Source organism: Myripristis murdjan, chromosome 18, assembly GCF_902150065.1.
Source record: "Myripristis murdjan chromosome 18, fMyrMur1.1, whole genome shotgun sequence".
In the NCBI taxonomy this organism is placed as follows: domain Eukaryota; kingdom Metazoa; phylum Chordata; class Actinopteri; order Holocentriformes; family Holocentridae; genus Myripristis; species Myripristis murdjan.
The window spans coordinates 18,475,125-18,488,582 of record NC_043997.1 but is presented as its reverse complement, the minus strand read 5'-3'; the positions used below and the strand labels follow the sequence as shown (position 1 = coordinate 18,488,582).

The 13,458-nt window shown below is 40.5% G+C and overlaps 1 protein-coding gene across 6 annotated transcripts in view; it reads left to right on the top strand.

Annotated features, from left to right (window-relative positions):
* slc24a2 (solute carrier family 24 member 2) overlaps positions 1 to 13,458 on the top strand; it is a 44,325-nt gene that overhangs the window by 7,893 nt on the left and 22,974 nt on the right. For 4 of the 6 annotated variants that reach the window (XM_030076157.1, XM_030076155.1, XM_030076151.1 and 1 more), the window contains exons 3-4: positions 11,890 to 11,937; positions 13,031 to 13,139. In XM_030076157.1, the coding sequence (XP_029932017.1) occupies positions 11,890 to 11,937; positions 13,031 to 13,139 (157 nt within the window). The remainder of the gene's footprint in view (positions 1 to 11,889; positions 11,938 to 13,030; positions 13,140 to 13,458) is intronic. The other 2 variants (XM_030076156.1, XM_030076153.1) reach the window with 1 other exon arrangement.

Sequence of the window (13,458 nt, the reverse complement as noted above, 5' to 3'; positions counted from 1 at the left end):
TTAAAACAGCTTTGCTACTAGTGCAGGCTTGTTCTGTTGTAAAGGGCATTAGAAGGGTCTTTCATCATATGGATGGCAACCATATGATGGAAGACCCCCACCCACCCCCACAAACACACATACACACTCACACACACCCCTCAGGACCACCTCGCCAGGCAGGCTCAGGCTTATCTTGTTATCTTGTGGCCTCTCTCATTGTTTGGCTGATGGACTGACTAGCTGCTTTTGAAAATACTGGCTCAGGCAGATCAGATTAGCCAGCAGTTTGTGCACCATTGTTTTAGGAAAGACAGCAGGGTTTGCATTGAGACAGATTGACAAGCCCCACTGCTTGTTATTGTCATCATGACGCACCAAAGTGTTTGTGGCTTCAGAATTGTTCTGTCATTTTAATAAGACTTGGGCGCGTCTTCTTGTTGATGGACTGTATGGGTAGTTCAATGGTATGTTTTATGTGAAATCACCATTCAGTGTTGTAATTAAACCTGAATGTGATGATGCTGGTCTGTGACATTAACTCCTCAAGAGCATGATGACATCCTTTATGTTCAGAGCAGTGACTTGGCAAGTCAACGATAGCTCTGTCTGTAAGACATGTAGGAAAGTGAGGGAATATATAAGAATGCGTCAGCTACCTGTTGGAATGGATAAAGTGGACAGAATGGGTTCTTAGTAAGATTTTACACCCAACCACAATATTAGATGTCTGTTATCTTCCATGTTGGATAAGCCAGTGTGTACTGAGGCAGATGTTGGTTCTGCAGAGATGGAAGGTGCGACCTCTGATGCATTACCACGCTATAAATAGCATCATGGAGGCGAGATCCTCCATCAGGATGTGCTTCAAAGATCAGTTACAAAGCGGATTCTGTGCAGGCAGCAGACTGTTTGTGTTTCTTCCCCATGGATTTGGACATTTGGGCACTTGTGTTGATGCTGTACACCTGTATATTTATGGATGTGTATGTTCATCTTATGGCTGTTGTGCTCATTTTCAGCTTTACTTAGGCCAATCCAAGTGAGCTCATACCTTGTATATTATAATGCCAGGTTCCACTGGATGAACTGTTAGCAGTGGTCTATTTTAATGGTGTGGCATGTTCATAGTTATTTTCCATTACGTATGTTGTAACGTGTACCATGTCATTATAATCAGATTACTTTTCCCTTTGGGACGATACAGGTTTTGATAGTGGATTGTGGAAAAAACACTAATGAAAAGTTGATCATAGTGAATTTTCATTATCGGGATAATCATAAATTGGGATAATTGTGAATATCTTCACATAAATGACTTGAAAGAGCTGTTTAACTCACTAACATGCAGTCCTATATCGATTTCTAGATTTATTTTGAATTGCTACAAAGGAGATGTTCACTAACCAAGGATTTGTGTCCTATTTGTGATACAGTAAAAATATTTCTTAACAAAACGTAAGGTAAAAAAATCCAGTATGTTTTTGTGTCAGTATAAGCAGAAGTTCATTTTAATGAATTTCAGGATAATATCATATGAGTTGCTATTATTTTAGCTAGGATAATCATGACATGAAATTTTCGTTTCATTCATAGTTTAAGATTTGTGTAGTTTACTACAGCCTTATGTCAACTTTAACATACTACCACCATAAACAACAACAGTAATAATAATAATTATGATGATGACATCAACAACAACAACAATAATAATAACAAAGAATAAAAAGCTCTGGAATCAGATCAATACTCAGCATTGGCTGATTGCCAGAGCAAAGCCCAAGTATCAGAAACGGATTAAAACTGAAAAAATAAGTGGCTCGTGCATCCCTAGTGGGAGAATTCTAGCCTAAATAATTCTGCACATTAAAAATGGAAACATCTACTACAGGGATAATGGGGATAAGGTACAGCTAGCTGATCATTATTGCAAATAATCCGTGACACGATGAAACACATCCTGAAATAACAGACCTTAAAATGTGTTCATTGGCCAGGATTGAGTGTTCAGCATAGCTGCGTAATGAATTGCGGACAGTATAACATGCAGCAAAACTGGAGGGGACTAGTAAGAGGACATACTTTCATAGATGATTTGATTCCTAAGTCATCAAGGAAATTTTATTGTGAGAGAAGCTTTCCATTTCTGTCAGGACAGCAGTTTGTTTTTAAGGTCAAATCTACGCGTGTATGCCTTTGAACACATGCATTTTCACTTGGACACGACACACAAACACAAATGCACACACTTGGCCACAGAAACTTTAGTTTTTGGCTCATGGGCTCAGCCTGCGACAACACAGCCAGAATCTAATAATGCTTTAAAAATAGAAAGGCTGCAACTTTGATCTCACCATGACGATGTGGAGTCCAAGTTTTATCATCTGTTCCAGCTGTGCTTCCTTGTTGTAGGAGTTGGAGGTATAGTTTTGCTACAGAAACAGTAATTAGTTTTCCTATTTTGTCTGTTTTACGTTGTTGTGGGACTGTTACGCCAGTCAATAGAGACAAAAGTGTTTGTCAGAATAAAGTATAGGCCATTCAAAACACACACCATAGCTTGGATGGTGGACACTGGGTGTATAGAGCCAAGGTTGCTTCTTTTTCTTCACCTTTATGCACCCTTGCTGTGTGAGCTTTTTTAGTGATGTCATTGTTCAACAGTAGCTCCTTGCTTTTGTCCATATTCAATTTAATTACATTGAATGGGAATAATTGTGTAAATGAAGTTCTCATTTGCATCATAGGTGATGATAGCTGCTTTTAATGTTGTTCTCAATTGGTAATTGTACTATTTGCCCCCTGCCATTCCCCATTTTTCCATCCCCTTCCATCCAGAGGGGACAGTGGCTGTGCTGCACTCTCGGTGTAGTTAATGGTTTGAAGGTCACTCACCTACTTATTCCAATGTGTGGATAATAATCAGCAGCACAAAAGAGTCTAAGACAAAGAAAATGAAACGGTGAGACTTATAATTAATGCCGTAAAACTGAGCAAGCCTACTGTACATGAAAAGCAGACCCATAATTAGCTGTACGCACTTCAAAGATGTTTACACTAGAAAACAGAATTATCAGTGTGCGCCTTGATACCGATGCCTTCCAAGGTCATTTCCATGCATGGTGTTGCAAATTGGTGCTGATGGCACTTGATTAGATTACAATAGTGCATAGGAAATCAAGCTTTCAGTTCAATAGCAAGCTGAAGATGTGGCAGGGTGGTATAGGCAACATCAAATATCACAATGTCTATGACTGGATACCTCAGTATCAGTATGTCAGATATTATAGGGGTGGCTATTGGTGCTGTCATCAGATATTTACACACAAGAGATTTTTGTTCATTTTTAGTAATGTGGATATGGTCACCAAGCAGGTCGAGGCAAATAATAGAACAGTTAGAAGAAGTCGAATAAGTACAGAAAATTGTTTTACAATGATCCATACTCAGTATAACTAATATATCAGGGCCAGTGCACATTCATGTTGTTTTTTTTTTTTTTTTACACTAGTGCCATGTTGAACAGCCCTTTGCTACATCTCCAGTCTTTAAATATGAGAGGGGCTGATCTTTTAAAAAAAAAAAAAAAAAAAATTGGAGCTAGGGGATCAGAAAATTACAGAAAAAGTGTCATCTTCGGTGATACCCTCTGTCCCATTACTGACACTAACGTACTGATCCCAGTCTCCCAGTCTCACCCCTTCACTCTCCAAGGTCCTGTCCCCTTTGTACAGCACCATGGACAGCAGCTAGACCAGCTTGTGGTCTCTGGTCTAGCGTCAGCACATTTAGATATTAGTGACTACAAATCACCCTACAGATGGAGGGTGGTTTCCTGAAATAGATTTAGTTGCTCTGGGCTAAATTACAAAGCTTCGATCCAAGAGCCTTCCTTGCCTTGGATTTGTTGGAAAAATCCAGCACTGGGAGCGGGCCACGACACAAACTGCCAGATTGTCAAAAGCCGCCTCATTTATCTGAGACTCCTAGACCATGAAGCTGCTTACCTCTTTCTTTGATGCTTAATGAGTGTGTATTCTGAAGTGGTCTACGTGGCTCTGAATTGCTCTGGCTACAGCTTTAACTGTTGTCTTCAGTGGAGGACATTTCTATCGATTTTGTTTGACTTTTGTTGTTGTTGTCGTTTTTTTAGCTTGTGTTGCTGGCACTGAGCCACATCATAGGTTAAATATATTTTTTACTGTCCTCAATATTTTTTCTGTTTTACTTTACAAACAACATCCTGCACAGTAATGTTTGAAATAAATGGAAAAGTATGTTTGATGAATATATTATGGTATCAACCTGTGATGAATTATTTTCACAGCCAAAATACAATGTAATATGTCCTTAATTTACTTAATGTCTCAAGGTCACAAAGGTCAAGGCAATCACCTGTCCAAATTTAGTCACACAGACCCCTCTGATGCAGGTAAAGCAACTCTGTGAACTTGGACTGTGTGTTTTTTTTTATTATGCTGGAACCCTGTCATATCCTATGTGGGGAAGGGGAGACTGAAGGTGAAACATTGAGGCTTGCAAGAAACTGAACGCCTTATCGATCAGTGGCTATTTTTGAAAGCTGGGGCTGAATTATCTAATGTAACTGCACTGTAAAAGCATCACGTGAAGGGCAGCCAGATCTTTGTCTCATGGGTGTTTGAAATGACATGCCACCCAGCGAGATGGAGAATGTGCATGTGGTTGGAGGTGGCTGAAGACGGGCTTGCTTAAGCCACACATGCTTAACTCATTCCTCGGGGGGATTTTGGACCATAAACATCAGCCTCACTAAGCCGTACCAGCTCAACATTACATCAGCTTCTAGAGTTATGGTTCATATAAAACCTGTAACTTGTACAATCCAGGGTGATCATGTCTGCATGACTCAGAGCGCTGTTGTTTTGATACCACAGTCAGACTGACCTGATATTGCAACCTCTGATTTTTTTTCTTTCTTTCTTTCTTTCTTTCTTTCTTTCTTTCTTTCTTTCTTTCTTTCTTTCTTTCTTTTTTTTTTTTTTTTACCAAACTTAAGAGAAACAACTCTTAGAATGGAAGTGATTGCAATCAGACAGTCTTTAATGAGCTAATTAGCAAAAAGCTCTGGAGCTCATATCGCCTCTTCTCCTCCATGAGGGTTACCACTTGTCATGTCCATCAATGAAAGAGGAACGTTACATCTGGCTGTCCCTCCACTCACGTCCACTCCATTCCACTTCACCCCACCCCCTCCTCACTCTTGCCCACCAAGGTGACCCAGGACGGCTTCATCAGCATATTGCTCTGCCTGTCCTAAGTGTGGCTGGCCAAGTTGGCCACGTGTCTCTGACAGTGATGGCAGCAGACAGCAAGCTCCCTGTGCTTCCACCTCCGCTTGAAGATAAGGTTCTTCTGTCTGTGCACTTTCCCTGAGACAGAGCTGACCATCAGCTGACTTGCTAACAATGCAGCAGTCAAGCTTACGTGGGCGATGTGCCATCAGAAAATAATAATGTTAAATGTGTCTCAATAGGGAGATTGACATGAGAAACAGCACCTCCTGATGTGGGCTTTGCATTATAGATATTTGATGCATTAGTAATATTTGAGTGGGACTAAATCACAAAATTAAATTAAAGCTATGCTTTAAAAGAAGGTAAATAATAATTGACATTTTTCCAGATTATTATGACTTGAAGTAAACAAAAGAAAGCATCTGGGAGATTGTGTTAGATTTTAAAAGGCATCCAAATAAATCATTCAGGTAGGCAGCATTGCCGGTTAGAGAGAGGACACATGAACAGAGAAAGTGCACATAAATATAATCCTATTTTTTCATGTCAGATTACCAGCATAGAAAAGAATAAATCATTGTAGATGCTAAAGACGAAATACACTTTCAATTTGTATGTATCTTTCATATTAGAGTACTGTGACTTGAAATTTTACATTGAGCTGTCTATCTCCTGGCTGTGGGTGTTTGTCTCCGACACTCAGTTTTAAACCAATGCATGTTTAAATGCAAATTGACAAAGTGTATTCAGTGCCTTGATCAAACACAGCTTTGGGAGATTGCATTTACTTGCAAAAATGACACAGCAGTTTTTGTTCCCCTATTTGGCTCCTAGAAGCTTGAGTCTGATTGGTCTGTGGGAGGGGGGGGTGTAAGAGGAAGCAATTTTGGCTTAGTCTTGGTGAGCATTGCCTTGTGGGAAATCAGCGTCATGGCAGCTCCTGTAATTAGTTCTGCTTGTTAGAAAAATGAAGGGGTTACTAATTAGCAAGTGGATGGCTTCTTGACTTGTTGTGCATCTTTTCCCTCCTTTCCTTGAAGATCATCATTATCGTCTCCAGGCAGAACGAGAGCGAGAGAGCAAGAGAGAGAGAGAAAGAGAGAGAGGGAGAGAAATGCTGCTCAGTCGTGCTGCTCAACAGCTTTGCTCTAACATGATGCATCTAGATGGACAAATCTCGAAGGGGGCTCTGTCATGCTCTGACAGACAGGCTGCCTACTGTATGCACGTGCTAGCAATTGCTCGGAGCTGTACAAGATTTCACCATTCAAGTTTACTGAAGATACAAGGAACCCTGGGTTCTCACACGGGCATTTTTAGGAACAGCTTACCTTACACACTCACACACACACACACACACACACACAGTCCCAAAGATGGTTACTGATGCTACATACATTTCCATCAATACAAAAGCAGATACCGTGCAGGACTAGCCAGATCAATACTACATAATAACAATGCTTTGGAGTTTCCATTGTAATCCCCTGCATGGAGAAGATATTTTATTATCCTTTGACCAGCACAAGCCATTAAAAACACATTGTAAAGAGCCCATTTGGCAATTATTGGAAGCTGTCTGAGAGATACCCAGTGTGAGAAACTACAATTAGGTGTGAGCTCCAGAGAGATGTTTACTTTTACCTGTCACATGCAGTCTGTTCTTGTATCTAAAGCTCTGACATTCATTTTCAGGGTAAAAAAAATGTCCTCAGTGCAGTGCATCACCCTATAGAAAAGGCTGTTGGATTAATGTATACTTGAATACTTTGTACAAGTCATGTTCAGGAAATTATTTTGAACTCTGTATTCACCTGAAAGCTCATTTAACTCTGTATTTCCAATATTAAGATGCTGTGGGACTTTTGATTTGCTGTTCTGATAAAGCAATGAATGCTCATGAAAATCACTGTCCCCAGTGCTGATTCATGATTTGGTCTGGTCCACATGTAAAAAAAAAAAAAATGCTTGATTTCCTACAAAAATCCCAGTATAAAGTAGTTCATAGGGCTTAGGCGTCAATTACACTAATAACACTGGCAAGCAGCAGCAAGGGAGAGAATAAACTGACGTGCATATCCACCCTACCTGCCTCTGATTGGCTAGTAATTGCTGCCTTCATGGCTTAGGTTGGTTAAGGTTAGGATGGGTCTTCCTGTGACATGCATGTCCACTTTGTCAAATTAGTCTCTCCCAGTGACGTGATTCCCATTGTATTCTCTGACTTGGAAGCCATGGTTGCGATGCGATGCTCGCCAGTGTCACTTCAGCATAACCTGATCAGTCAAATCATCCAGATCTAATGCAGCAGGACTTATATCAGCAACATCTAAAATTCCAGCTCAAGTGAAAGTTGATGAGCCTCTTGTTGCTAGTGACCAGATGGAGCGATAAGCTGTACCTTGAAAATGACTTTTCAATACAGCGTTACATTTTGCTGCTAATGCTTTCACAATTTGATTGCAGCCTTACTGTCAGGCAAGGGATGATATGCAAAGATAATAACAAACATAACTATATCATTCTCATTCAGTATTGTCATTGAAAAGTTCTCATAATATAATTTTGAGAGCTGAAGAAATTGTGATGAACAAGCTATCTTGTGTGATTGTTGTCGCAAAAGAAAATGTAGCAAATATTGCAATACATATTTCTGGCCCATGATCTAAATTGAAAAATTTTTGTATTGTGATACAAAAATCTGTATTGAATTTTAAGTGTCCCGTCCCTAGTTACACAATGTAATGCTGACAGTACTGATCATAGTTCATAGCAAATCTACAAATATATAGAGGATTCCATATATAAACTAAATCATTCATGGGCTACCTTATGCAAAAGTTACAAAAATACAAGTGTGTCCTGACAGGCCAACGTATTAATCTCCCTTGTAATCTGGCTGGGTGTGTTGAAGGGAAATGAAATGCAAATAAAACATGTACATCTGACCAGTAACGAATATTTAGAGTTGCCTCTTGCCATTTGTATTTTGTTAATGTTGTACTGACTTGTCATGCACTGATATAAATCTGCAATCTGCCACCCCATATTGCCGTGAAGTATACATCATGGCAATATGGATGCAGGCCGAGGACAAGCGTTGCCAAGCTCTGCGGCTGCTGGCTAATAACTAAGCTAAACCAGCCGTGACATGTTTTGTTGTGTTGCTTATCATGTTCTCTCCCTGAGTCAAAACATGGCCTTTTCAGCTTAGTGCCACCATTTGCCTTTGTTGTTGTGCTCACTCCCTTCATGCTTTCAGTTGCTGTGATTTTTCAGAAATGGAAGGTAAGAGTGCGTCTTTTAAACATTAGGGGAAACAACGGGAGGAGCTTCAGTTTGTATGTTTTTTTGGCAAGAAACTACGGAGTGGAGGAGAAAATGACTGGAAACAGCAACATGGCTGGTCTGCGCAAGTTGGTGTTGGTTTATATCATTAGTTCTTAAAAAGTGTCCACCAATCACGTTCCACTCTTCTAGATTGTTAATAGTTTTTGAAATGGTATCAGGCATACTACAGATATGAAGTTTTACAGAAATGGATCATTTTGTGCGCTCAGATTGCATATGAGCAGACCTGTAATCCACTGGTAAAGCTCAAAAGTCGGTGGTTTCAGTGATACACCAGTGTGCTGAGATTCCTACGAAAGTCTCCCCTAAGCTGTGGGCAATTTGTGTTATGATAGCGGAAGCAGCATTTCGCATGATGTGATGCTCCCTGTCCATAATTCTCCGTAATACAGCATTACATGCATGTGACTGCAGAGGGACACCCCAACCCACCCCCAGCAGATCCGTTTCCAGGAACGATCCTGATGTGACATTATGTAAGAACTGGAAGCAGAGCTGCTGGGATTAGAGCACACACAAACTCCTAAGAACATATTAATCTCCCTATGTGATTATTAGTCACAGCCTAATATTTAACGCAGCCTTAATGAGCAACCCATGGCGTAGCCTAATCTCTGTCTGGCACACTCACCTGTTCTTTCCTAACTCTGATGACTTGCCTCCGGGGAGGGAGATAGGGAATGAAACAGAATACCTACAAATCGTGTGTGGGGTGGAAGTACATTTCAGATCTAAAGAGAAAAGGGGGTTATGACAGGCTAGCTCTGTGACAAATTTCAGGATTTGCTCAGCTTCTAAGCATGTAAAGATTTTTGGCAGCCCTTTGAATTCAGCTCTCTCATCTCCGTAGTTATGCTGTAACTGTACTGCAGCAAAATCTAATATATGTTAAATTATGAGTTGTTAAACAGAAACAGTGGAATACTAGGCTCTGACGCACACTGAAATGACAGTGGTTGATTTTTCTCAAGATGTAACCAGTTCAACCCATCTGACCAGTACATCAAGTGAAGGTGAATATTGTAAGATATTGTAAATGCATAGTTTTATTCTAATAACTGAAAAAGGTAGCTGTATTTTACAACGTTGTAATTGTTGTTTTGCCAAGAATCTGTTGGGGAAAATGTTCACACCCACAAAACAAGTGTGATCTCATGTACCAGAGTTCACCACAATGTCCCCAGTCTTACACAACACATATGACGAGATTTGATATGCAATGCAAAGCGGTGATCATCTATGTTTAGCAGACTTTCCTTGGATGATGTCATGAGCATGCAAATGAATTACCGCTGTGACGAGCCTGAAGGGCCTTGCCTTAAATTTGTGTGTTTACTCTGCATTTTAAACGCTGACAGGATCAAACCAGATTGTTCTCTGCATTTCATTTGGCATTGTTTCCCTTATCAACACACACCCTCCACCCTCACAGAAAATGCTTGCGTACAATTACTGTGCACGTTATGTCTGAAAACTGAGCAGGCCATTCAACAAAGTCTTGATATGTGAAGCTCTCAACAAAAGCTTTCAGTTTGCAGTTAGAGCTTGAGGCCTCAAGTGATTAAGTTATTCAAGTTATTTTACACACACACACACACACACATACACACACACACACACATTTTTAGAGATGAACTGAACATCCAGTCGGGCAGAGTGAAAAAAGCTTTTGTTCAGAAAATAGACAGTTGCCAAATAGGCTTTCGAAGAACGATGGCAGAGAATTGGGTGTTCGTTAGCAGGCTTGACTCTCATGATCCGGTTGGATGGGAGAGCTCGTGTGTCTATCCTGAGAGACATCATTAATATCCTGCGAACTCATAGAAAGCTGCCAACACTGGACCAGGCCAAAGGGGTGAGAATTTTCACACAGTTCTGGTCAACAATATTTTAGGGAACCTATTTCATCATCCTTACCCTGTTCTTATTTTAGATATAAAAGCTTATTTTATGTTTATTTTAGGTTTGGAAGTGTTAAATCTAAACTTCCCTCTTGCTCTCTGGCCCTGTGCCCCATGGGTCACATTCAGATGAAAACGTACTTTGTGTTCAGGCAGCCTTTTGAGTGGGCACTGGCTTTCCGAGCACTAACAGTTAGTTTAGGCACAATTTTTGTGTTGGTTAGTTTATGAATCCAAAGCCAGACTTTAGGACAGCTCTGGTAAGGTTGAGGTTTCTATTTGTGATGCTGAGTAGAAGCGATCAGTTTGTTTGATGGGCTTGAAACCGGCCGAGAATTAAAAGAAAAAAAAAGTTCTGTTGCTTTTGGGCTTTGTTTCCTGAGGTGATATGGACAAAATAAGCTTTTTTACATTCTCTCATTTACATATGTACTGCATGTAACATCATTTTTTCTAGATAAGCAAAAAAATCTGACATGTTTTCTTGGCTGTATCAGATACTTGGAATTGAAAGACATTTGTAGACACTGAGCAATCTTTGCTTTGGCTTTGTTCACACCACAGGGCAAATGTGATGTGATTCTCAAATGTGATTTTTAGACTGTCCACATGACACCACACCTAATAATGAGTGGATCTGATTTGTTTGTTGAAATTGCACTGGCTGCACTATATGCAGGTGATGTCCAGTCATGGTGCTGATGTTATTCACCACAGACATCAACATCAATAAGGGAAGAAGTGGCGTTTGCCATATTTCTTGCTGCTATCACCACTGATACCAGTGAAGCTAGGGACATGAACCAATGACTGGTGGAGACATGTGGTCTTGAGGACTTTGTTGAAAATGGGTGGCTTGCCAAGTTTAGGATATGGAGGTGAAATTTCTGATGCTCTGTAGTCTTGCAAGATCCATCATTTAATGTTGAGACATGCGATTAAAATGCTGCACAAGATAAGAAAACCTGCATGAAACCGTTCTGATAGTTCAAGCCGAGGCCCGTGACAAGAAATTCGATTTGAATAGCATTTAAAACCACATATGGTCTGAAAAAAATGTATATTTTTGTGGCATTTTGCCATTCAGACTGCAGAAAATCTGTCCAGCTCAAATCAGATATGCCAAAAAATAGGATTTGAGCTGCCCGTCTGAGCATAGCCTTTGTGACTGACGCAGTAGGCAGGCGCAACACTGAGGAGATAGCAGTCCCTCAAGTCTTGTCCACTCACATCATAATCAGTCATCACCATCACTGTAACTGCACTGTAATGTCTCTATCGTCTTTTCATCTTGTCTGTGTGGTTGTGTGCGGCATGCTTCACATCTATGTCCTGTTTTCTCTCTCCTTCTCCCCCCTTTTACTTCTTCTCTCTTTGTGTTGGATGAGAAGGCAAGTCCTGGGGCACCGGAGGATGACAGCAAGCTGTCGGTAGGTCCTGTCTGATTGACACTCTTTCTGTCTGCTTCAGTGTTTGTCTCTGTAGTGTAACTTCTGTTTCTCCCACCATACTGTGAGCGAGACATGTCCACTGTTATCTTTAACCTTCAGCCCTCCTGTGTAGCTTTGCCTGGTTCCTGAGGCCACTCTTGCAACAGTTTAATTTTGTATATCACATGCAAAATACAGTCTAACAAGCAGCATGTGTTTAGAGAAGCTAAGACACACCTAACACCTCTTTGTAATTCCTAAACTTGCAAGAAACATAAGCCGAAGTGTTCAGGTTTTATTTTATACAAAGGTGGAAGGAGAATCCTCGGCAGACTGCGCTAAACCGCATCCTTGAGACCTTACACAAGCCGTGCCAGTCTACATGTCTCCCTTGCCGCCCGCTCACACCCATATGGGCTTGCGAATTAGCAGCTGACACCTCCAGACTGTGCCTACGCATCACCGGTGGGGGAGCCGAAGGCGGACACACTCTAAACAGCTGCTACCTGCAACGGTGGCTAATTTCCCACAGTTCTCAAGTTCAGCTCCAACTGCTGGAGTGACCTTGGCAGGAGCCTCTGGGGTTGCTTTGGGACAAAATGTTAAAAAAAAAAAAAAAAAAAAAAAAAGCATAAGCTATTTTAACTTTGAATGTGTGTCTTCACCCACAGAGTTTAAATTTTGAGAGGGTGGGGTCTATTGTTTCTGATGCGCGGGATTTTATGCAAAGGAGGGGTAGGGAATCATATTCAAACCATGAGGATAATGGAATATGTTGGCAACACTACAGATTTGTGAGCAGATTTTGCAATGCCATGAATAGTTTTCTCTGTATTGTACAACAGACAGAGAAAGGAATAAAAAAAGATTCAGAATTGAACTGCATGCCAGCTTATTAAACACTAACTGTGTCCTACACTCAGACAAATAAGTTTATATTAGAAATGACTAAAGTCCACACCAGCATGTATGCTTGAGGACAGTGACCCAACACGTATTCATCATTTGTTTGGAGAAAAAGAATCCCAGGAATTTTACTCTCATGGGAGCTGAAGGATGTTTGACTGATGCTGTCCTTCTTGTCCTTTCACAGGCCAGGCCTCGGCTGCAGAGAGGGGGTAGTTCTGCCTCCCTTCACAACAGCCTCATGAGGAACAGTATTTTCCAACTCATGATCCACACACTGGACCCTCTCAGTGAAGGTAAGACCTTTGGCCACATAACAAAACACACACACTAGGGTTCGATCGATACAGTTTTTTTTTTTTTTTCAGATAAATACTGACATCAATATTCTTTTAAGTGAAGCTGCCAGTTGCCAATACTTGTCCTGATATGTATTGGCTTTAAAATTTAAAATTACTATGCCAAAAAATAAACAAACAAACAAACAAACAAACAAAAAAGAACTATAAATAATGTAAATCTCGTTTGAATGAAATGTTTGAATTAATATCATGAACAAAAGGATAGTGCAAATGCAAAATACTGTCAGACAGTATTAACAATATTTTTCAAAAA